Source organism: Megalops cyprinoides, chromosome 13 (genome assembly GCF_013368585.1).
Source record: "Megalops cyprinoides isolate fMegCyp1 chromosome 13, fMegCyp1.pri, whole genome shotgun sequence".
NCBI classification, from domain to species: Eukaryota; Metazoa; Chordata; class Actinopteri; order Elopiformes; family Megalopidae; genus Megalops; species Megalops cyprinoides.
In genome coordinates, this window is record NC_050595.1 from 31,727,335 (window position 1) to 31,752,109 (window position 24,775).

Here is a 24,775-nt window from a genome sequence, read left to right on the forward strand (position 1 = left end):
TCCACCCGGGACCTTCCCCTCAAGGTGGACTCCCGCAAGCTGGCTCCCCGCTTCATCGGCCCCTTTCCCATCGCCAAGGTGATCAGCCCCGTGGCAGTCCGGCTGAAGCTCCCGCTCTCCCTTCGCCGCATCCACCCTACCTTCCATGTCTCCAGGATCAAACCCGTCGTCCGCAGCCCTCTCTGCCCGGCTCCCCGGGCTCCTCCGCCTCCCCGCCTGATTGATGGAGCACAAGCCTACACTGTACGCCGTCTACTGGGGGTTCGGCGTCGGGGGCGCGGTCTCCAGTACCTGGTGGACTGGGAGGGCTACGGACCTGAGGAGAGATGCTGGGTCCCAGCCAGGGACATCCTGGACCCTGGCTTGATCCGGGATTTCCACCGCCGGAACCCGGGCTCGCCTGCTGTGACGCCTGGTGGCGTCCGTAGGGGGGGGTTGTTTTTCCCTGTCCATGTGCTTTTGTTTTCCTTGTGTTCTAGCCCTGCCCCACTCTCCGCCCTGTCTCCGCCCACCCGATCATCCCCTCCTGCCTGCTTACACACCTGCTTCCCATCTCCTCATCAGCCCAGCCCTATATCTGCCCTGCTTGTCTCTGTCTTGTTGCCAGTTCGTTGCAGTGTGCCTTTACCTGTCTCGTTCCCGCCGTGTTTTCTGCCTGATCGCTATTCCCCGAATCGACCCTGCCTGCTCTTCGACCTTGCTCCTGCCTGCTGTCCTGCCTTGTTCACCTGATCTTCCTGACTACCTGGTTTGACCCTGCCTGTCCCCGGCTTTGATTCCCGTCTGTGTTTGGACTGCCTTCCTGGTATTTTGACCCTGCCTGTTTTGGACTGCCTGCGTGTTCTGCGATTTTGTTAATAAACGCCTGGACTCTGGAGTTCTTGTGGTCCGCGCCTGAGTCCTTGCCTGTGCCTTGTCACAAAATTTCAAATAGTGTGCCTCACTTTTCTTGGCTCATGTCCCGCAGCTGCTCACCCTGAAATCCATGCTGTATTGCAAAGGGGCCAAGTCCAACTTGAAATATGCATGTAACCCCTGCTGAAGTGCTTCTCAGGAGAGCTGTGCACCTCTACTACCACTACACATATTTAAAAATGGGCCATTGCTAAACTACATTCTAACAGGGGAGATGGGTGTTTGGGATGGAGCTTTCCAAAGAGTGCGCATTTTGCCTAAAATTAGAGTGAATCTCATTCGAAATCTGTTGACCAACAGGCTCCAAGAAAGGAGGTCTGGTTATTCAGGGCAATTTATAGTTATTCAAAGTATGCAATTTTGTTCCACCAATTTTTAGAGATACACAGGTGCATAAATTCAGCCTGAATCCCATAAAGTGAAAACATGTATAACATGTGTTAAACTCTAGGCCCCATAGTGACTGCTGTAGCATGCAGAGAAGCTGAGCATGAATTCTGCACGCTGGTTTTCATGATTTTAATGTAATGTAGTGAATTAGTGATCTCTTTGAAAACACATTTTAACACATTTTAATCGTGTTACATTGTGTAGTCATTTATAGTACAGTAGTTTAGCATGGTTATATGAAGGATTCCGGGGCTCTTGAATGGCTCAGCTGGTTCATGCCCTCCCAGCCTTAGTCCTACAGCGTCTATAGCCCCAGACATTGGGGTCTGGGCTATTTTATAACAATACAATAACGAGCAGTACACAAGAGAGGAACATAATTGGTTCTGCTGGGATTAGATGGGTTGTATTTCCCCGGGTTGCCATACCACTCAACAGTACTCTAGATACTTGTCAGCCAACTGCGTTACTCATATGACGTCAGTGGGGGTTGCACCTATTCTTTGTTTGACCTCCAGTGTGCACTGTGCAATTTGCCATGACAAAAATAATTAAATTAAATATTCTCAAGGGTTTCAAGGTATTGCATTCATTGTTCTTAAGCACTCCTACATGAGCATGAAGGATAGTAAGGTGAAGTGAGCTTAATGTGTGTACAATTGGCAGTTACGAAGGCAGGATGAAAAAACGCACAATGAAACGAGAGAAGGCAACTGCTAAGGTCATAGCTTATCTTACGTATAACAACAGGTTTGTCAAAGAACCAAGATAAGATTCTTTAAACCACAACAACTTTGTGATCATTCTGTTCTCTTTGTACAAGTGCAACAGTCTTGTTGTGGCTTATTTAAACCAATGCTAATACAAACAGATTTGACTTTCACTGGACTTCAGAAACAATTTCGGAGCTATACTATGTTACTCATTAGTCAAAGATGCTGTCCATTAAGGTTCTCAGGAAGAGAAGAACCATAAGTACTAGAAACGCAAAAGTAACTGTTCCTATCATGTTACCTGGCAATTTGTTTCTGCTTATGCTTTTTTTACTGTTTACAGATTAATTAAATAACCCTTCATCCCCTTACCACAACTTATTTCAGCTGCGGTTTTATAAATGCATGGTTTGTGCCTCATCTACTTACAAAGCAATAAAACAAGCTAAACAAAAATTTCTTCCACAGCAATCAAAGTCTCATGGACTGAACAACGTCGCTGGGCATGCTGGGGCCTGAAGTAAGAACAATTTCAAAGGGATCACTGTCCGTTTCAGCCATCATTTGGTAGAATGATAATATCTTGTAAAAACATACAAACGTATAAACATAAAGATGCTTTGGGGGCTCATTCTGAGGTGGTGAAAATAACTGGCTTGTTTATAGGGACTTTAATATGAAATATCCACTCACTTCTGCTGAATTCACCAGAGAGGGAAAATGCTGTACAGCGTGTCAGAGTGAGGAGAATATGAAAAACATGTTCTTGCATTTCATTTGGGTCCCCATTAAGTAGTGATTTAAAAAATCTTAATATATGGTTTGCCGTTTATTGCTGCTTTAATACACTCCTCAATTTCCTCTTTTGTATTGTCTTTTTTATTCTAGGACTAATCATTGTCGTCAAGCCATGGTTGCACTATGTTTGGTTAAAACAGTCATATTTATAGAGCTAACACATACAGATGCTGCCTGGTACAATTACTGGTAAATAATGCAGTTTCACACAAATATGGATCATTTTTAAAGGAAACATGGAAAATGTCCTTCCCAACTAAGCCATAATTTGCTGTATAGGTAAAGAAATCCACCTTTTTCCTTTTTGTTTCTTTTTTTTCCTCAGGGGAACATTTATGCACCCTTATTGGGCAAACTATGTATGAAAAAATGTGTTTAATTTTAAGGTCCAAACAATGCAGAAAGATATGAAAATTTGTCAACTTGAATTTTTACACTGAGCTAGCTAGCAAGCTATGACGTGATGGTAGTATTTACTAGCAGTTGCACTGGTTGCTATCTAGCTGGACATCTGACATCATTCCACAGCTATTCAATGCATTTCAAAGTGATGTAAGGTCACTTTTAAGAAGGACCCATGTCAACATGTCGACCCACCATTAAATCTAGATGATGAAAACTTTCCAGTGATAAACCAAGCAGTTTCACTTACAAAATTCAGATTCTGTCATCACAAAATATCATAATGTCATGGGCCTTTCTCAAAATTTATATTCCATCAAGTACAGATAAAAAATTCACTTTTCTGCCTAAATGTCACTCAAGATTTATCAATCTGATTTATAGACATTAGCATTAATTACACTTTACAAGTACAGTAAATATAAAGATACTATACTATATGCATAGTGCAAGATACAGTGTGGTACATGCTAAGGTTGGTACCTTTGTAACACAAAAATATAAGATACGTGCACGCCTTTTTTTAAGACCTACACCTATCCTTTTCCAAAACGTAGTGACCTACTGTAGTTACTTACCTACAGTACTTAGAAATGATGAGTAGCAAGCAGATAGCTAGCAGTTAAGTTTCAATTTGGCAATTTCTTTTTGAAGCCAACTTTGTTGTAACTAACCTATGGAGCTGCTGTCTAGCTGGGGCTAACAAGGTAATACACTGCAAGGTGGCCTGCTTGACATTTATGTCAATCATACCTCCAAGGAAGCTGGACAACTCTTCCCAATTCTTCTGTATGAGCTGAGACTGCAGTTTTCTACTGGACAACCACTGTGGAGCCCCTACTTTTCAGCAGTTGTGAAATCGCAATGCTGACCAAATTGCAGAGTTGACCTTTGGAAATGGACTTTCTGTTTTTGATTGGAATGAGACATTTCATAACAGATTTTCAGAAGCAATGCTGAGTTCTTTTACCCAATAAAACGAAGGGAGAAGGCATATTGACATTTGTCTAAACTACACAACATGCACAAATTAACTGTAAATTACAGCTTGTGTCTGTGCTTACTGATTTTTCTCCTCAGGAATACACTGAAGTTACAATCTCACAATAATTCACATGAGAAGTGTGCAGGACTTTCAGAAAGGCTAATCTACTACAGTAAGAACAAAAGGCTGCAAGAGCACAAGATGGGCCTTCTGCCTCAAGCAAAGTTTCTGCATAAGAGGAAGTAGAAGCAAGTAGAAGTTCATTAACTGCTGTTAAACTTGAGTCACTTCTTATGGTTTCCATTTACTGCTGAATATGATAACAGAAGATATCTTTTCTTTTTTTGCCAAAAGGATTCAAAACATACTCAAAATAAACACAGAGCACAGAACTGAGCCGTATGAGTATGAGCCGGATGTTTAGTTACATTGTTGTAATTCAAACAATGGAAGCAGCGCATCAAATAACACTTGCTGTCTCAACGACGGGAGAGTTAATTCAGAGCCACATAAACGTTACACCAAAGAAAAGACATGCAAAATGCTATCTGCTTTCAGGGTTTTCATGTTTCATGTTCATGTGTTTGTTACACATGATTTTCCCCAAGTTTTATTTTCTTAAATTACAGAGTGGGAATCCGTTCCAGGGAGGAAGCTAAGAGCGTAAGGGATTCATATTCACTGAATCTTTAATTATGCAGACAGAGAATTAATTATTTAATAAATAGCACTCCAGATGTTGCTGTGCTCTTTGACAAACAACTCCGTCAGCGTTCCCGGGGCTGGGTGAAATGCACTCTCATTATGAGACTGCTAGATAAACCTCAACCGTTTTTCTATTTTCAGCTTTAGGTTTTTCTGAAACAAACCTAACTTGTATTGTTCTAATGATGTAGCTACATTATCTCATAGCAGCATAAATATGTGAACAATGTGATAGCCTACCCAGCCAACATGTACAGTAATGCTAACAGCGCTGCGTGGGATAATTTTCTTGGGAAACAGCCGTCAGTGATTTGCCATGTGCTCTTGGCAGTACTGAGAAAGCTGTTCTCTCCTGCATCAAAGCCACAGAATATTCAGTCACCCCACCACCACCACCCATGTTACAGTTCTTGTTGTTTGAAAGCTAGGCTTCCTACTCCTGTAAAGTCGACAAACAAAACATTGCAATGCCTTGAGGTGTAACCATTTATCAGTGCCTTCTCTGTCTTTGATCATGCTGTTCAGACACGCTTTTGGAGCAGAGAAACCTACTCGTTCTGGACTGTCTTGCAGATTATAAAAGCCCAATCCTTTGCTAATGTGTGTGCGCTTTGCAGGTATGTTGCTTAGTTAGGCATTACGATATGGCTGAGGAAAATAACACGGGAAACAGTTTCTACCACTCCAGCACATGTGCAAAGAGTGAGAAGAGACATCTTGGCTTTCTTTTACCAGATGTCAGGGACTAAATTGTAAAAGCTGCTGTGCAATCTGTTCCAATACGAGTCCAAGCAATGTCCAAGAGAAAGATTGAGTTTAACGGGCCTCTTCTCTGTCTCAACATTCAGGGCCCCTGCACATAATCGGCATTGCAACCCCCCCCCCCCCCCCCCCAGGAAACATCAAACAAAACCAGTGTCCAGATTTTGTACAGTGATAATGGAGCTACAACCAGGAAAATTCCTTCACTGAAATATAATGAAATGTAAATCACAGTTTATTCACTGAGGTGAGAGCAGGGAGAGAACACTGGCCAAGTTCATAAAAACCATAGAAAATTTTTAAGGATAGACTTGCAGAGAAAAATCTAAATGGTGCAAGGACACAATTGCACGTCTGGAGCTCACACCATGTTTTATACCTTTTATGCCAAAATATTGCATCAAACAGGCGTGAATTTGCTCCAATTCATACTAAAATTTGGAATAAATCAGACAATTAACAGTTTATATCTTGTTTCAAGATATCTAATAACACAACATCATACATCCATTTCAAATGACCTCCTCAGGATACTTGGCAATTTGTGTGACCATGCCTTTTCACATTATAGGATATGTTCACTTGGTATGTACTGAATAACCCTTACAGCTTCACCTGTTGTCATTCATGGTGACAGATACAAGACTCCAGGTCATTAAGGTAAAGGCTGGGAGCCCCAGGGAATGCAGGCAGAGTGTTTCAGTTGACTGGTCACAGAGTTTTTTTGCTGGCATCCAATAAGCGATTATTGGGGTCCAGTAGAGTCTTTCATACAGCATGACCTTGGAGACTATAAAGGGATGATCAGAAAGATCATAGTTATTTTGAGTATTTCTAAATTCATATTGCCATGGTCATGATACTAACCAAATATAGAAAAGAAAAACACTGTTAATCATTCCCTTCTGAAGCAATTCTGTGGTTCAGAGTTTTTCCATTAGTGTTTTTTCTGTCTTTGTTCACACAAGCTGGACTGTGCACTTTAATTACAATGTGGTCATTCTTACCACTTCAGTTGCCTCTTGTGTATAACTTGCCATTTTTACTGTTCTTCTGCTAAGCCATACCCTAACCTCTCTGATATAAGTGCTGAACATGCAAAATCACACAAGCCACCTAAGTATCACTTTGCATTTACATAGTACTATTATATATTGTACATGAAGTGTAACTTTAAATGCATTGTGGGGCTCCTGGGCAGCTCAGTGGATAAGCGACTTGCCTTGTGGGCAAGCGGGGCTCTACAGCCCAGGTTTGATCCCAGTCATGTCATCAGCCAGCGATGACTGCAAGCCCACAGCAGCAGAACAATTCGACTCTGTTTGGGTTCAGGTGTAAGGCTGGATGAGTCAGCAGAGGTTGTTCGTCACTCTTGTCTTGGACACTCTTACTCATCAGGTGCCTGCAAGTTGCTTGGATGATGTCGGAGAAGCCACACCCATGCTCCCCTTGGCACCTGGTAGTATGCTGGGTGACTTGCAGTATGAAAAATATTTACACTGGTGTGTGAATGTGTGAGTGTTCATTACGCCCCACATGAGTCACAGTGAGAGACAACAGTGTCCAACTATCTATTCCAAAAGTGGGGGGAAGCAAATAATTAATAAATGCATTGTGGCCATCAGATTCTATTATTATCTGTTATTCTATAATGCAAATAATTAATACATGCATTATGGCCATCAGGTTCTATCATCATTATCTGTTTTTCTACAATGCAAATAATTAATAAACACATTGTGGCCATCAGATTCTATTATTATCTGTTATTCTGCAATGCAAATATTTAATAAATGTGGCAAACAGATTCTATCATTATCTCTTTTGTCTGCAATGCAAATAATAAATAAATGCATTGTGGTCATCAGATTCTGCATATACAGTGGGCTAATTGTGCTGCCAAGACAGAAATTCATTCAAGTTTTATTTGTGCCAAATGTTGTTTTCAGAAAGTCAGCTGGTAGACAATGAACAACTAATAGGAACAAAAACAGAAGAAATATAAACACTGTACATCACAGAAAGATCATTTTGGAGCCTCCACACACTGGTTTTGATAGGATCCAAAAAGAAAAGAAAAAGTCATTAAGATTGTGCATAATTAGAATACTAGGCATCTATGGGTTCTGATTAAGATGAGATAAAAGCACATCACACAATTTATAATTGATACTACCCTCAAATATGGTTGCAGGCTATTGCTAAAATTTTAGAGTTAAGTTAATATTGCATCAGCAGATGGTGCATTATTTTTTTCATCAACAAGACTGGCTGAGGGAGATATGGAAAGAACAAACAAAGCAGATTTGTCAAAGAGATGTGTCAAAGGGGTTTGAATTAGGGCAGAGAAGGTATCATCCTAGAATAAGGTGGTATACTGTAGGCAGCTTATGTGCTTTCAATGCACACAAAAACATAATGGGCCCCTATTAGCTGGCTTTCAAGAACAGATGCACACTGCACTCACTTATCAAAAAGAGTGTTCACAAATAATGAATTTTATTCCAGACAACACAAGGGACACATTTGCAGTTTGTAGTTAGTATTTTGTGAATCCCTCTCTGACATTATACTGATTATACTGACAAGATACCACTGGTAGAGATTCTGAAATTTTGGGGGGTTCTTCCCTACCAAAGGAAGAATTGTAAACAGTGAGTTGTGAGTTTTTTTTTTTTTTTTTAAACAAAGTCATGGGACTTGCCCTTGCTCAGTCCTAATGGCTCTGATGTATATACGATGAGCTCTGTAGAAGTGTTTCTTTCCCACTTTTCTTTCGTATTTGCACAGGACTTTAAGTCCCAGTGTCCTTTATATTTTTTTGTTTTGTTTGTATGTATTGCTTAATGATGGCTCATTGCCGAGGGGGTGAGGACCTGTAGTGTGCCCTTATACAGCCTATTACAGGCTGTATGGAGATGCAAAACAGATCCAGGGGAAACGTACGGAGATGGAAGGGCGGAACAGAGAGAAATTCAGATTACAATGAGGTGTACTATTTCAGTACACCTCATTGTGTGAGACCATTTTTAAATACCGCGGCTCCATCAGCAGTGACAGCGATAGGAAATAAAACAAGACAGCCAGCGATCGCCTAGTTCCTACTTTGGGACTCAAACAGAGGGTGTAATTTTTCTGTTTGTACACTTACACAAGGATACTGGACAGCGAATTAAGTTTTCTGCAACTCTATTGTAGGGCTGTGCGATATGACCAAAATTTCATATCCCGATAACGATACATATCATGATATAGCACATTTCCTGTAAATTCAATGAATAAACAGTTTATATAAAACGACCACATGGAAAGGCCTATTTATTTATTACATTTCGAATTATATACTTGACAAATAAAAGGTACTTACTCATATTTGATTATTTTTCTCCTTTTATTTAGAACCTTTGTGCAAACTTTCAATTAGCCCTTTTGTGCGTAGGTGCGATTAAACTGGATTAGATTGGAAAAATTCTAGCTAATTTCAGCTTTGAGGAAACAACGATTTAACTTTAAAAAATATAGTAAACGCTAACTTAAAACTATGAGAAGCTTATTAACGCTAATGAAAACATAACTAACCATGTAAGGTAACACGCACGTTACATAGCATAAAAATAAGCTGCGTGCGAAAGGATTAAGTATGTAACAAAATATAAAATATTAATGTATAAAATATAAAAAAATAAATAGAAAACACTTTTCAACTACAGTTCTGTGTCACATTCACTTTCCTGCCTGCATCCGTGCAGTGTGGAAGAACGCAAAGCGTCGTCCAAATGACAAAAAATATTGCCGTAAAGTGTGTGATTTGTGACACAATGAAATAAACGATAGAGCATAATATGAAACGAATGTTTTTCTATCGTCACACACACACACACACACATATATGTGTATATATATATATACATACATACATACATACATACACACATATATATATACACACACATACATATATATATATATATATATATATATATATATATATATATATATTCAAATGATGAACTCGTTATGAACTCCTGAAGCTGCTTATTAACAAACTGATTATTTAAATCAGCTGTGTTGGAACAGGGAGAGATCTAAAACATGCAGGACAAGGGGTCCTCCAGGAGGTTTGGGAAACGCTGTGTAATATTATATATATATGAAAAGATATATGGGGTATATAAATAATATATATTACAATTATATACACATAGATACACACACCCACAAAACCTCACTTCACATCCTGACTGGGCTGTCTTTCACTTTGTATTGTCATATGTAACCCCATGGATATACAGTGTTACTTTTCTGTTATTTAATATTTTATTTGTTTACATTTATATGCTCACAATTGCGGTAAAATATTTGGTTTAATGTCTCTGAGATATTTCATTGTAAGATGAGAAATTATGCCACGGGTTAATCTCAGCCAATCAGTGAAGGTGTGAGAGGTCAGAGGGTGGAGTTTGGAAGAGGGAAAAACGAACTTTGATGGGGTTTTTTCCTGGGTTTTGCAGGTTGAATATGTAAAGTAATTAATCACGTACAGTTTGTTAGCAGGGTAGCGGGTCTTCATAGGATGAAGTTAGCGCGACGAAACCACGAAGACTGCGCAACGAACGGGAACGAATTTGGAGAGTGACTCCGCGCTGGAGGTGCAACTATTTACATGCGGAGGGACTGTGACTTTTTGCGTGTTACGGGCAGCTAGCAACCGACTGCGCGCGGTGGGTGCTTAGGGAAGAGACAGCGTGGAAAGTATCTACGATACTGTGTGCAAATATCTACAGGACGGAGGTAACGGGTTTTGTTTTTTCCTCCCTTGGTTCGATTAGTAAAGAGGACGGTTTCCTACAAGCGTGCCCACGTAAAACAGGCCTGCAACAGTTCTTTTTGGTTTAAAGTTAGTTTAGATAATTTGCCGACATATGATTAGCGTTAAGCAAAATTGCTTGTCGTGTGTTGCACTGAGGGAGTGAACTGTTTTCCCCCTTTTTTTGCTATTCTCCTTACCACTGGCTAATTGTAGCAGGATTGTACCATTTACCTAATTGTACCTTTTACCTTTACCTGTTGTTACCAGTCACCTTTGCTTTAACGAGAGGAAAACGGAAACACAGCCTCCATTTCTGAAGTGCTTTCTGGCCCACAGTCCATGTGAAGAGTGCAGCTGATGTAGCATACTTTTTTTTTCCTGGTCACAGCTTGGCAGGGCTGCAGCCTCACTTCCTCCACCAGAACTCTAACAACTCAGGAATAAAACAAGAAGGTTCTATCGTATCCACTGCAGTGGCTTCAATGACAGCCACTCCTTCATAAACATTATGTTTGAAGCTGCTGGCCTCTGTGGTTGGCAAGGTTTCCCTTGAAAAACTTTGCCACACATGAGCCTACAGCACTGTGCAGTTTGGGAAGGCTTATATTAAAAGCATGAGAGCTTACCTCTGACCTTCAAAAAGCTTTATATTGTTTCTCTGCAAATTCCCAACAGGACTAGTTTTTAGCAGTGGTTCACCTTCCTCTGCTACTCCCTGCTACATGTGAGCATTGTGCCTCTTGGCACAGGTTAATGCACTGCAGTGATCTTTGCAGTATGATTTCTTTAAGGAGGCAATCAAACTAATCGGCAAAAAATACAGTCAGTAAATATTCTGTGAATTTGTTCGAAGTGCTAAAGATGAACTAAAATAAAAACACCCCACCTTGTAAAACACCCTACACAAACATATTCTCATTTCACTTTCATACTAGACATCAGTCAATGCTGTAGCCAAACAGAACATGTTGTCCTGGGGGAAGTGATCCTCCTTTTGCTGTCCAGTGCATTACCATAATGCACTCTGGTTAGTATGGGCAGGACTGGCATCACCAAGACCATGGGTAATAGGTCTAAGAAAAGTGCCAAACTGACCATCAGTCTCACTCAGCACAGTAACATGTTCATATTTATTCTGCACTGCATCCCTATCTGCAAGACAATCAAAAAACTGCTACAAACAGAATGGCACTTCTGCATTTTTAAGCGCACCTCTTGCACCCGAGTCACAATGAGTCACGTCTTCAGAAAGATACTGAAAAATGAATAAGAAGAACATTTGTTAGAGCCTGTGTGCCATTTCCCAGTCTGATCAAATTTCAACACACAGTTCAATTAGCACAGTAGATAAAGACATTGGTACTGCAGCTTGAGGTGCTTTCATGATATAACAGCAAGATTTTCATCTAAATATTGTTAGTATTAATGCTAATATTCACCAAATCTCTATCATTGTTGTGACCTTGTAAACATAGTCCATTGTGAAAACTATTTCAAGGAACCACAAAGATGACTTATAATAATAATAATATGGACTTAAATATTCATCTTAAAAACTTATGGTAAAGGTAAAATGGTGTTGATTTAATAGCTTCAGTGTACACACATTCTCCCTAAACTTCAGTAGCACAGGACATCTGTTGTTTATGATTCACTCCCTAACAATATTAGCAAATGTTGCAAGAACCATAATAAGTTGTTTCATCATGTGACTCTCAGAGAAGAATGTGTCATTTTTTTTCCATCCACTCCATGAAATGCTAGTTAAAACCTGACTTGAATCAAATACATAAATATCAGTGGTTTCCGAGTAGCACAGTGGTCAAGGCATTCACTCTGAACACAAGCTGAGTTGCATGGACCGGGTTTGATCCCAGCCTACGATGACCATGAGCCCACAGCAGTGGAAAAAACTGCTGCTCTTCCACAAGGAAAAAGGAGTGGCTAGGTTGACCAAGATAACTGAAACTGAAACCCAAGCCTGACCCACACCCAGCCTGCGCACTTTAACACCCAAATTATAATTTTATCTGATACCAAATCCAGTTTGATAGAAGAAGAGTACCATGTCAGTTGCTTTGTGTTAGTAGCTGTGAGACTGAAATGCAGCATCTTCAACTCAACAAAGCTAGTAGTATGACCAAGCAAGTTAGCTAGTTGGTAAGTGGGCTCATAATTTACTGCCTCCCCGTGAGAGGCAGCATGGAATTACTTAGTGTATTAGCCTGAACTGTGACGAGGTGAACTCACTAACCATGAGCAACTACTTTCAGCGGTGCTACAGCGACACATACATTATTTTGTGTTCTTTCACTCATGTAGACCAATCACTAAGACATAGCCTAAATATGTAGCATCCCCTTGTTAATGTTTTAGGGAATTGACACCTTGTGATCTTGATTTATATTATAAAGAAAGATTTGAACTGGAGGAGGGAAACAAGTCTCATTTTTTTTTCTGAGACAGTTTCAAGACAACTGGATATTATTATTTCATATCTTCTAAGGTGTGCCCAAAGAGAAGATGCCAAATTTTGGAGATACTTACACTGCAATAAAATTACAGCTGAACCTGACTGTCTAGCTGAAACAGATTCAGGTGAGAATTCCCTTGTCAGGAATTACCATTGCAGAACCAAAAACTGATGACTGCTTGCCCAAGCATTCCAAAAAAGGTAAAATATCCACTTCCACTGGAGGAAGTCTCAATCTATAGAAATATCTTGAATCAATGGGCATAAAATATCACCACAGGATTCCAAACAGATCATCCAAAATATTGAATCAACACCACCCTTGCATTTATCAGGAAATAAAAGATCCTTCTATCAACGGGAAGCTGTCTCCTACACACTATGCTTGGGAAGCTACTATTCAGTAAGGTTTCATCTTTTTGTACAGAAAAGGGAAACGTGAACTGCTTAGTGCACTGTGACATTTTACTGTATCACATGTAAACAAATGAAATTAAACAATTGATAACTGCTTTAATACCTTCTGTCATAGCTTTAATAACTATCATGGCAATATAAAAACAATACATAACACTATACATGAACTATGTTAATTGCTGAGTTTTCTTTTCTCAAGTTAGCTTGCTATTTGATTTGAGTCTCTTAATTGTCTGGGTTGCAAGCTTATATGCCACCATATGCCTTTGTCAATCTGAGTCAATGTGTATATTTCTGTAAAATCCAAAACCCCACTGATTTAAGGCCAGAGAGCCTGGCCTTAGCTCTAGCTAACATATGTGTATGTGCCTACACTTTTGACTACCTCTACTCCTAACAGAAGATTTTACATGTGAAGTTTTTGCTAAAAGTCATGAGGCCTGTACACTTCCCTGACAGAAACCTAACCCAACCCCCAGCCCTGCCCGTGAAATGCACCAGCCTATATTCAGCCTGAGCAGCAGTAATCAATGTCTGCTAAGTCAGATGGATTTTCACAATTTCCCCTCCCAACAAGATTAGAGCCTGTAAGGAGCTGTGTCTGTCTCCTTCCCTCTTTCTTTCATTCCCTCTCTCTTAGGCATGCAAGTTGTGTTTAAGAGTGGGAGAATTGGTGGTATGAAACCAGCCTCTCTTTTTCACACAGGAAAGTGTCAGTTATATATAGCATTGAATGGGTAGCTGACAATGGAGGTGAAGTGAAAGGGAATAAAGCCAGGAGTCAAGCTATTATTGGGAATGTGTATCGGACATGCAATGAAAAAAAAAATCACAGAATATGTTGTTTTAAATAAACAATCAATTTGATGATTTGAATCACACATCTGGATATTTACATCTTACTGAACTCAACAGATTTGAGCCATTGCGTTTTTGCTTGGTACACCATGTACACTGCCTTTTTGGAGAACAACAGAAAATACAGAAGTGGAGGTTACTGAAGCAGCCCTTGCTGATAGCTCTGGAACTATATTAAGTGCAGCTTATGTAAAAAATATCTCAAGCTTAATGCATGAAACTACAACTCTTGCATAGAAACTTAAAGCATCCATATTCTTTATAATCCCCTTATTTACAATGCAGTGATATACAAATTTAAAAAGTACACGTAGCATGAATATTTACTTTGATGTGAATAAGGCAAATTATAGTACCACCTATTGGACCTTCTCCGAATCTGCAGTTGGATAGGCTACTGTTGTCCGAGTCAGACTGGAAATAACGAACACAACATTTAGCCCACACAAAATTGATTCAACACAACAGATAAACATTAGCCACTGCCATCAGTGAATGTCATCTTATTTGCCGATAGGCTGATGGCAGTCAACAAGGCGAATATCGGCCAATACTGATGTTTGGCCGATATATCGGTGCATCCCTACTATATATTCATTTGAAATATTTCATTTTACACCTGAGGGGGAAGTGATGAGCTGGCTGTTTGACCAAATATGCACTGGAATTTTTGCTTTTAGTAAGATGACGGGGATATAGGGCTGCCACCTAATAATCGACCAAATGTTAGTCGATGAGAAGAGTCTTAGTCGACCAAGTTTTCATTGGTTGGTTAGTCATAGAAAAAAACCCCTCAAACTCCTTTCAGAGCTGCGCCTTGTCATTAATAAGTTATTAGACTACGTCGGGCAGGAAATCATCCAGAGTGTGGGATCATTTCGAGCGTGTAAAGGACGACCCCAAGATGGTGACATGCAAACTCTGCATGCAAAGATTCGCCTATCTTTGTCGACCTCAAACATGACTTATCATCTGAAACATGTAGGGGAGAACCGTGAAGAAATTAACACGCCGATTTTCTCCGAGCCCATACAAGTCTGATATGCCTGACGGCGTCAGCATGTACAGCATGCAACACTTACCAGAACCGTGAAAAATCACATGTATACATCATACTTTCACAGAGTTATACCCAAGAATCTGTTTTCGAAAAGTAAGTTCACTCAAGCGGTAATTTTTTTTTTTTGAATGACAAGTTGTGTCTATTGTTTCATGTGTCATAGTCATGATCATTTTACCGATCAATTAGTACTTTCACACTTCCTGAAATTTGCCATGTCAGAGTTTTTCAGTTTAGAAGCAAGTCATGTTTAACTGTCAGGATCATTGTCGGACAATTGTAACAGTTGTTTCTTTTGTCCCTCTACAGTAACAACGATACTTCTTATATTATTATACCGAAGTCGTTCCACAAAATAGCACCTGGCATTGATAGAACACGCATGTGAGTTGTTGATCACAACGGAAATTAGTTTCTGTCTGTAACGTTATCTTTTAAAATGACGTTTATCTGAAAAGTGTTACTTTTATCCCGGCTCTCCCCTAAGTAGCCCAACATTATTATCCCTTTTGCACTTAACTTATTTTATGCCATATAGGGCGCGTGTTACGTTACATGGTTCGTTATGTTTTCATTAGCATTACTAAGCTTCTCATAGTTTTCAGTTAGCTATATTTGCTATATTTTTTAACGATAAATCGCGGTTTCTAATCACACCGGTTTTAGCATACGCGCTAAATCACACCAGTGTGACCGTACACGCAAAAGGGTTATTCCATTATGCTAAATAACGGCTATTAGGCTTATCCAAGTGTTTGTGGGGACTGGGGAAGCTAAATTACCTTGATTACTGCATGTTTCACTTCATGTTCTGATTTTTATTTATCATTTGTTTTATAAGTTATTGTGTTGGTGTTATAAGGTCATAAGTTGCATTATTTTATACTGTGTTGAAATAAATCAACAAAATGTTCAGTCTCCTTGCTGGTTGTTCCAACACATTCAGAATCATTACAACAGGCAGCTCGCTTCTTGCATGCGTTTGGAAAATTTATATTTTAAAGGCTCATTATTACACTTTTGTATTCCTCTGTAATGTAGCACAGTGTTAACAATGTTACTTATAACATTTTTCTCGGCCCTGGAACTTTAACCATTTTCTGATGCCCCCAAAAAAAAAATATATATATATATATATTTAAATAATTAAATTAACATCATAAATGTGTGACGACTAGTCGACTAATGGCTTGAACTAAGGACTGCTACTCAGGACTACTAGTCAACTAGGAAAAGCCCTACAGGGATAAGCTGTTTTGTCAGTATACGGCACCAATGACACTTACGGCAACAGCATTAACTAATACATTAATGGAACAGATAAAGCCAGCATTCCTAGTAGTGGTTTCTTACCGTGGGCTTGATCAATAGATTTTTGTTCATTCACTCCTGAATTCCCTCAGTTTCACATTAACTGCCCACAGACTGTTGCATTTGAACAAATATTCCATATTAAATATTCGAGCTTTTAGAGTATTCACCAAAAATTGTAAGTGTACATGAAGCAGAAGACCAAAAGCCACTGCTGTTAGGGACAAATTAGATGTGTGAAGTAATAAACACTCTCCACTCTCGGGAGTCTCTCAGTTTGACACTAAAAATAACACCATCTCATACACAATTCCATTCCTGTTTCCACTGGGCCATGAGAGTACTACATGCACACAAAGCAGCAAAAGGAGGCTATATTAACAGCGGTACATCTTAATTACACTGCCAATAACAGTACATGTATCAGTGCAGTACCAGCATAACATACAATAGTATCAAATGCAGTCATTTTGCTCTACTCTGTTTCACTGAACTACCTGGACTGGCCTCAACTTTATTTAAATTTCCATATGCAATGTCTGGCAATAGCATTTTAGGAAGCAAATTACAGCAATATATCCGCGTTTCTTGTAACCGTTGCCCAACAGCCACAGAAAGATATTATGCACAGCTTGAGGTCAGTAACATACAAAACCCCTGTTGTTTTATATCTAACACGGCACCATGATAAATCACACACAGTGAAGTCAAACAGATGGTTATACTTAGAGTTTTTCAGGCATAATTCAGGACAACCTAAATAAGCACCATACTCTGCAAGCTCTTAAAAGAGAAACCCCAGACATCATAGTACCAAGGTTTTTCACAGTAGAGCTTTGTTTCTGGACCTGAAAAGGATGTTCAGGGCAAATTTTGTCTACCAGGTTCACATTCAGTGCATCTTTCCTGTCAAAAACAGACAGAGGAGGATAAAGATTTCCATAACCTCTTGGATGTTCAGCAGCATCAGTCAATCAATAAATATTTAGTAGTTTATCCTTTTTCAGGACATCGCATAATTTACACATAAAATCACTGTAATTTAAATTATTTCCCACTAAGAAATAATTGCATTTTAATACAGTAAGTTCACTTGTACTCGGTGTGCTCAGAGACTTTGCGCAGTGGTTAGGTATTTTCATCCAACTAAACTCAATACTGAGGTGATGCAGTTCCTGATCTTGACTGATTAAAATTCAACTTTTTGCATGATTGCATCATAATTTGAGGGGGAATTTACCATAGACAGAAAGAGGTGACCATGGGCTGCCAATATTGCCACTGCTTTATCATAATCATCATCTCTTTCATTCTCTCTCTCCCCCTCTCTCTCTCTCACTGACTCACTCATTTAAAGATCCATTACCTCGAAACAGGAAGGCTTTGCTGTTGTTGTGAAGCCCTGCCACCTGGGTTATTCCAAAAGTTGCATTTGCCAAGTCCAGTTCATTGATGATATCAATTTGCAAATCGGGGTCTACTCCAAAACCTAGAACTAAAGAAGGAAAATATTAATGAACACATGCAACGTTTTATACAGTGTCTCAAATACTCAGTTATGCACTGACCTATTAAACATGTTTTCCCTCACGTGGTGTTGCACTGGCGTACTAATCGTCTCTGAAACAAATGCGCAAAGACCTAAATGCAGCAATGGGCAAGAAAGAAATCTGCGAAATCATCTAACCACTAGTGAAGATTCTGACCCGCGGCATTGATCTTGGAATGGTGTGACTGATACGAGATAGCAAATACCAGTTCTAGATCGGAGATGAAGCGATTTACTAGATACGTAGCGCAATTAAATTCCCAGCATTCACCTAATGTGCAGTTAGTTACATTTATTTTGGGGACAATAAAAGATATCAAGTCTTTCAGAAAATTGAAGAAACGCACTTTGGGGTCTAAAGAAACGCTTTTCTGGTAGAATGCAGAACCAAGTTTACACCCACCCCTAGCCTCATTTCAAGCCGGGAAGCGCTCTGTCCCCCGTCTCCATTAGTACCACTCTCCCTGCGGTCCCATCAAGGAAACCAACAGACGAATTAGGTCTTTCCATCTATCCTCATAGCGCGCCTGTTGGTGGCACCGGTCGCGCGGTAACAAAAAGGACTTGCGAGGTGCTGTCAAATCGACAGGAGGTTGGCATTACATTCACAGATGAGGCGACCTTTTTCAGTTTCCAAAGTTTTCACACACTTAGCATTTATTTACCTTGCGTGCATCGATAAGTTTGAGTTGACGTATTAATAATACGCAAGAACTTTTGCAAAAATGTCGCCAAAAATCTTTAGCGCAATTACTACAGGCTTAGCATTTTACTGCTCATATGGTTCACACTCAGCGAAAACAAAGGCATCGCACGTGCGGCTATTCATCGGCAGCTTGGAATACGCTGAAATGCTTCGCACTTCGTGCAGATTTCCGCCGCACCTGCCACTGCTGCTTGCTCAACGTAAAGCTCCCGGCATCCAAATAGGCATCCTCAGGAAGGTCTTTGAAAACCGAGAAACACATTTCGTGTTTTAACCCTGAGGCGACTGTCGGGTAAGCTAACGGTGCATATTTAAGCCATCCCTGTTTAAATGTTGATTTGTATACTGCAGATTTAGAGATTATCGTCAAGTTTTCAAAGCACAGAGAAAACTGTATAGCCTCCATCTCGTGCTGAAACAAAAGCGATTGTTCGGAACGGCACGAGACAAGATGTTAGTTACACAATCTACAAATAAATATCTCGTGCATGTCATCACTGTTTGATTTGACGGAGTGACACCTACCTGGTGTAGCAATGAGTAGGACTGGTAAAATGGCCACAAAAATATCCATTGGTATGAGATGGTCAGAATTGTACAGTTTCCTCAGAAATACGCCAAGACGTGTGCTTCCCAGAAACCCAAACTTGACCTGCTCAGAGCCAGTCTTGAAACTATGCGGCACACACCAATGTAGGATGTAGCTGATTGGAACATTCCACCTCTGTGAAATAGGGGATCCGTCTGTGTCCGTGCAGCTTAGCCACGTCTGACCTATAAACCATTTTGTTGTCACTACCTGTTGTCGTTTTGGAAAAGGCGAGGAATTAAGTCTTTTTTAAAATGTTAAGATGTGTCAGTTGCACAAGAGGAGCAATTTCTTGCAAGGTATTAATATTGCACTTAAAGTTATTCCCCTGTAGATATAATAGACACCTCCCGTTCTAGAGATAGCGAGAAGGCTTTTTCTAATAATTCCAAGGAACTCACATTAATGACATGGTTATTATTTAAATAGTCATCATAATTGTTTCTGACCTATACCTATGTTATCCACATCTGAAACAAGAACATACAAGATAGATAATAGTCAAATCGTACAAGGCTTCACCATTAACTAGCCTAATAGTCATGATTTTGCAGCAAATTACCTTGGTTGGTTTTATGTTAATAGCCTGCATTCAGTGCATGCAATAATTCATCAAAGACTGCTAACTAGGTAGTGCTTTGGTCATCTTTCAGTGCTCCCCTTATTTCTCCCAGTTCAGCTTATTCTGTCTAGCTCTTTGCTTCTTTCTCCTGGGAATTGCAGCCTTTTTAGAAGCACAGGTACTACAATACATATTTCTCAGGGGAGCAGTACTTGTACGATCCTATTAATCATGGTACTCTCACCTACAGTCTATCTAATTTGTGAACAATGTCATGTTGTCTGGGTGACACACCTTGTAAGAATGACAGGGCACAGTGCTGACGTTGAAAACATTGACATTTATTTAGAGATTTTAGAAGTTACACATTATAGGATAAACTTTAATTTATGACATAGTAATATAGGCAAAGATATTATACATAAATTGCATTTGTATACATAAATACAAAATCTGAGGTAGGGCCTCAAGGATTAATGACATTTCAAAATAAATAATGCCTCTCACATGTAATATATGATATTTTTTTCTCTTCTAGCACAAGATTCAAAACATTGTTATTATATATTTATACTCTATTTTATGGCAATGCAATGGATGTCATGGTCTGACGGAGGTACATATCTATATCCATAGGCAGCAGTACCCCACATAGAACACACCAAAATATATGACATTACGCAAGTAATTAGGAATTTAACCTATACAGTGATAGGTCCACAATAAAGTGCCAAAAAGACACAACATACACAAGATAAGAGTTTCGGTATACATGGCAGACTATAGATTGCTCTGTACTTTTAATACATACAATATTCTACAATTAGAAGACATCTATAAGGCCAATGGTTACCTGAAGATGTATCGTAACATATTGGCTAATATCAATGAACACAGATGGAAAATAACTGGCAGTATCTCAGTCTCCCAAATACACATGCTTTTCTTTTTTTTTTTCTTTTTTTTTCTTCAGAACACTTCAGAAAGCTCTCCCTCTTTGGTTATCTACTGCCTAAGGTTGACTTATAGGCATAAAATGACATGGTTTTTACTGTAAACGGAAATTCTAGGATAAACAATAGCTTTCCCCACATGCCAGTATTCTGAGGAGGTGACAGGGAAGACTACATTGATGACAACTTAGTGGACACATGCATGGCAGGGAGTTAGGAGGAGCACAAGCATACATATACCTTCAGAGGCCCAAGCGGGATCACAGGGAGCACAGAAAAAGAAATAACACTGTCAAGCTTGATACCATTTTTTAACATCATTTGATAATGCCTTTGGATCTGCAAACCAGTCCCCGATGAGCTAAAACTTCCAGGAGCAAACCAAAAACATACCTTTTTTTTCCACTGGATTCACAGTTACACATAGGCGGTTGTATATATTCCCACCAGCATTCACTGCAGAATTATGTAATTGGGTTTTTGGAAAATAGCCAAAGCATTTGTTGAAATCTTTGACTGAACAGATGGAGCAGAGCTGTGTGTTCTATTGATGTAGCGCCAGTCTCACCAGTAGGAGTGCAACAGCAGGAGCAACTACAGAACACACTTGGACGAGTTTAGGGTTAGCAAATAAACTGTAAATAAAATAAGCCGCCACTGCAGTTTCAGGTCAGATCTACTGCAATATATTAAAGACAGCAGCTTATGAATCATACAAAATTTCTACACACAAATATTGATGTATGTTGCACTCTTCCATAGTGCAAACAGCTCCTGTCATTTTCCAACACTTTTTCGATGCTGAGGGCTGGATGTCTGGTGAAATCTGCAGCACGCATGGAATCATGCACAGGGAAACAACACTTCACAACACATTTACAAGTAGTAGGGATCCTATTTTTCTATTCAGTTGTCTCTCTAAGAGTTTCTCCCTGTGTTGTATGCAATTAGTGGAACATCTGCTCGCATGCACCCCTTTTTTCACTTAAAGGGCTGCTTCCTTACGTGGTGATAGCATGCTGGCAAAGCACAGCAGACTGGGTCCATACATCACCCTCAATAATAATCTCCCTAGCAATCCGTTTCAGAAATATTGTTTTCCTTGACACCACAGTGTAGTCACTCACTACCCACCTGATGGGTTAAAAGCCTTTAAATCAAACCACATCCACTCTCATTAGGAAGACAAGAGCACAGCTAAATTGTGTGGCCAAAGCACATCCATGCGGGCAACAAGAGGAGGCTTGGTAGGTACCAAGCCAATGCAGTCGCACTCTTGCTTGGGGGAGTGAATCGTCTCAAAGAAACGATAAAAAATACAATCTGTTATTTTTTTTACTTATCTGCACCCTGCTAAGTTTGGAGGCATTTTTCAAACAGAACCACAAAAATTAGATATTATAATGCCAGGCCAATGCTGATTATAGGCACAACCTAAAAGGATCACCTTGATTTCAGTGGGTGAGCAATTCAAACCAAGCTCTTAACTTGTCAACAACATCTCCATTTGGCTTTTGATTGTTTTTGTCTTCTTTTTTGGTGTGAGAAGACTTTTTCATTTCTTCAAAATGCCTCAATGCAACATGATAGGAAATACAATACAACACTTGTCATCCTTTTCTGGATGTCATCACTGTGTAAACTGCATGTACGAAAGTGGCTGATGAAGTCAAGTTTACCTGAGACCCTGATACATAAGACAGACAAACAGACCAAATGGCATAACGGTCCCCAGAGGTCCACAACAGGATATCAGAGAAGCACAGGTCCAGAAAAAAAGTAGTTCTTGAACTATTCTCACCGTCTCTAACCATTGTTCATAAGTATTTACTGGGACATGACAACACTAGTGCTTACTACGTGGACACAAGGATCACTTAAAAAAAACTGCATTTGTACAAGATCTATCTATACAATCATACACATTCTCTCTTAATTCTTAAATCTACTGAAACTGGATAAATGGACAGACAATCCACAAATGCCATAGAGAGACAACAACATATACATTTTAGCAATAAATATTCTGTATCATTTTATACACACATATATGGCCACTCAGTATATTTTACCTTAGCAATGTACTGGTGCAATCCTGCACAGTGGCTTTGCACGTCTTTGCAGTAGAAAAGATGGAGATACACTGATGTGTCCTACACTACACATGTGCTTTATTTTAAGTTAGTGTAAGAGAGAATATGCATTAAGGTGTTCTTATATAGAGGAACTAGGGAACAGTTAATCACCCCTTAAGGAGAGAGAGAAAAGTAGACCTAGACTCTACAGCACAGAAGGGTAACCTTTTTTTAGTTAGAACATAATGAAACAACCAGCATTATGCAAAACCGTATATAGAGGATAATTAGGACATAGAAGTAGGCACAAATGACAGATTTTTACAATACATTTGTGATAACATTAGAATTGGTAAATAGGTTAAATACACAGGTAAAATATATATGATATATGATAACATACTATGATCGGTTAAGCTCAGCTATTGTTATAAAGGTTAGTCAAAATGTCTTCACAACCCTTGCCAGATTAAGGAACCAATATTGCCATTTGCACAAATGTGAGGGAAGCTGTGACCCATAATTAGGCCTTGATAAATGCTAATGTTTTATTGTCCACATATTTATTTTAATGGGTCACAGATGCTTGCATTCTGTGCATGAGTCATTTGTTTTATTACCATTAAAGCACAGAAAAAGCCAGGGAAACACATCTGTCAGGGGAAGGTCTGTGCAGGCTAGCATTCCCTTTGAGATGAGCAAATTTACTCAACATTTCAATTTTGGAAAGCCCCCTTTGGAAGGGCTCTGCATTAATTGTCATGTCTATGAGTCAAAAACACTCAGTATTAACAGAAAACCATTGGAAGAAATGCCAGAAAGAGCAGAAAGAATCCACCTGGGCGACGCTTCATGGATGAGCCTGTAAGAATGGAGGGGGGCAGGGAGAGAGGACAGAGAGGGGAGAGTAGGCGCGCCGGGTTTCTGCATATGATACTGGGTGGCTGCTACTGGTACTGGGAGCCCAGCTCGAAATCCTTGGGCGGGAGTTTGAGTCCCAATGAGTTGGTCCCCAGGGGGTCGATCATGTTCTTGTAGCGTTCCCCACGGTGCTTCATCAGGAAGGGGCCCCAGTCGGGTTGAGGGGAGCACACCAGCTTCAGCCTCTGTGTGGGAGGAGAGGGAACCGGATTTATCCAGCAGGCATCCCCACAGCCCGACACACATAATGATATGGTTGGCAGAAAAGTGGAATTGTGGATCAGGCACATGAATGGCTGCCAACAGCGGGCTGTAGATTCCAATCCTGGGGAGGGCCCAGTAGCATTATTACTATATGTAATTTTGTAAAATGGCACCCTGTGCTTCCATGAATCACATTAGTCCAGCAAGATAGTCTTATTTGCAGTTGATTCTTAAAAGCAGAGGTGTAAAATGGACATTAATGTTTTAAAGTTTTTCTTATTGAGAAGTCCTTAGAAACATTTTCAAACAAAACATATCTAAAGTTAATCAATTCATATATATACACACATACACATATACATATATATAATATAATATGAATTGATTAACTTAAAAATTACCTGCCTAACATTCATTATTTTAATATTGCCACTCTAATTGCAAGCAATTTTGGAGGTGCAGTGTAGTACATTAAATAATAATTTAATTGCCGTGCCCATTCAGTCACTTCCACTGTTTGATTCACCTTCACTATCTCCTTCGCTCTTGAGAGAATCACAGACAGTGTAGGCTGTTGAATGCCCTGTCTTTCAACTGCATCTCTACAAAGACTATTG

The 24,775-nt window shown here is 39.6% G+C and overlaps 2 protein-coding genes across 3 annotated transcripts in view; both read right to left on the minus strand.

Moving 5' to 3' along the window:
- Nucleotides 1-19,510, minus strand: part of LOC118787848 (protein kinase C-binding protein NELL1-like) — a 192,006-nt gene extending 172,496 nt beyond the window's left edge. For both annotated transcript variants that reach the window (XM_036543569.1, XM_036543567.1), the window contains exons 1-2: nt 19,380-19,510; nt 17,966-18,094 (exon numbers count right to left, since the gene is read on the minus strand). In XM_036543569.1, the coding sequence (XP_036399462.1) occupies nt 17,966-18,094; nt 19,380-19,428 (178 nt within the window). In that variant the 5' untranslated portion in view covers nt 19,429-19,510. The remainder of the gene's footprint in view (nt 1-17,965; nt 18,095-19,379) is intronic.
- Nucleotides 19,511-23,918: 4,408 nt separating this feature from the next.
- Nucleotides 23,919-24,775, minus strand: part of LOC118787727 (sodium- and chloride-dependent glycine transporter 2-like) — a 31,037-nt gene continuing 30,180 nt past the window's right edge. Inside the window, exon 17 of the mRNA XM_036543361.1 lies at nt 23,919-24,139. Coding sequence (XP_036399254.1) covers nt 23,981-24,139 — 159 coding nt within the window. The 3' untranslated portion in view covers nt 23,919-23,980. The remainder of the gene's footprint in view (nt 24,140-24,775) is intronic.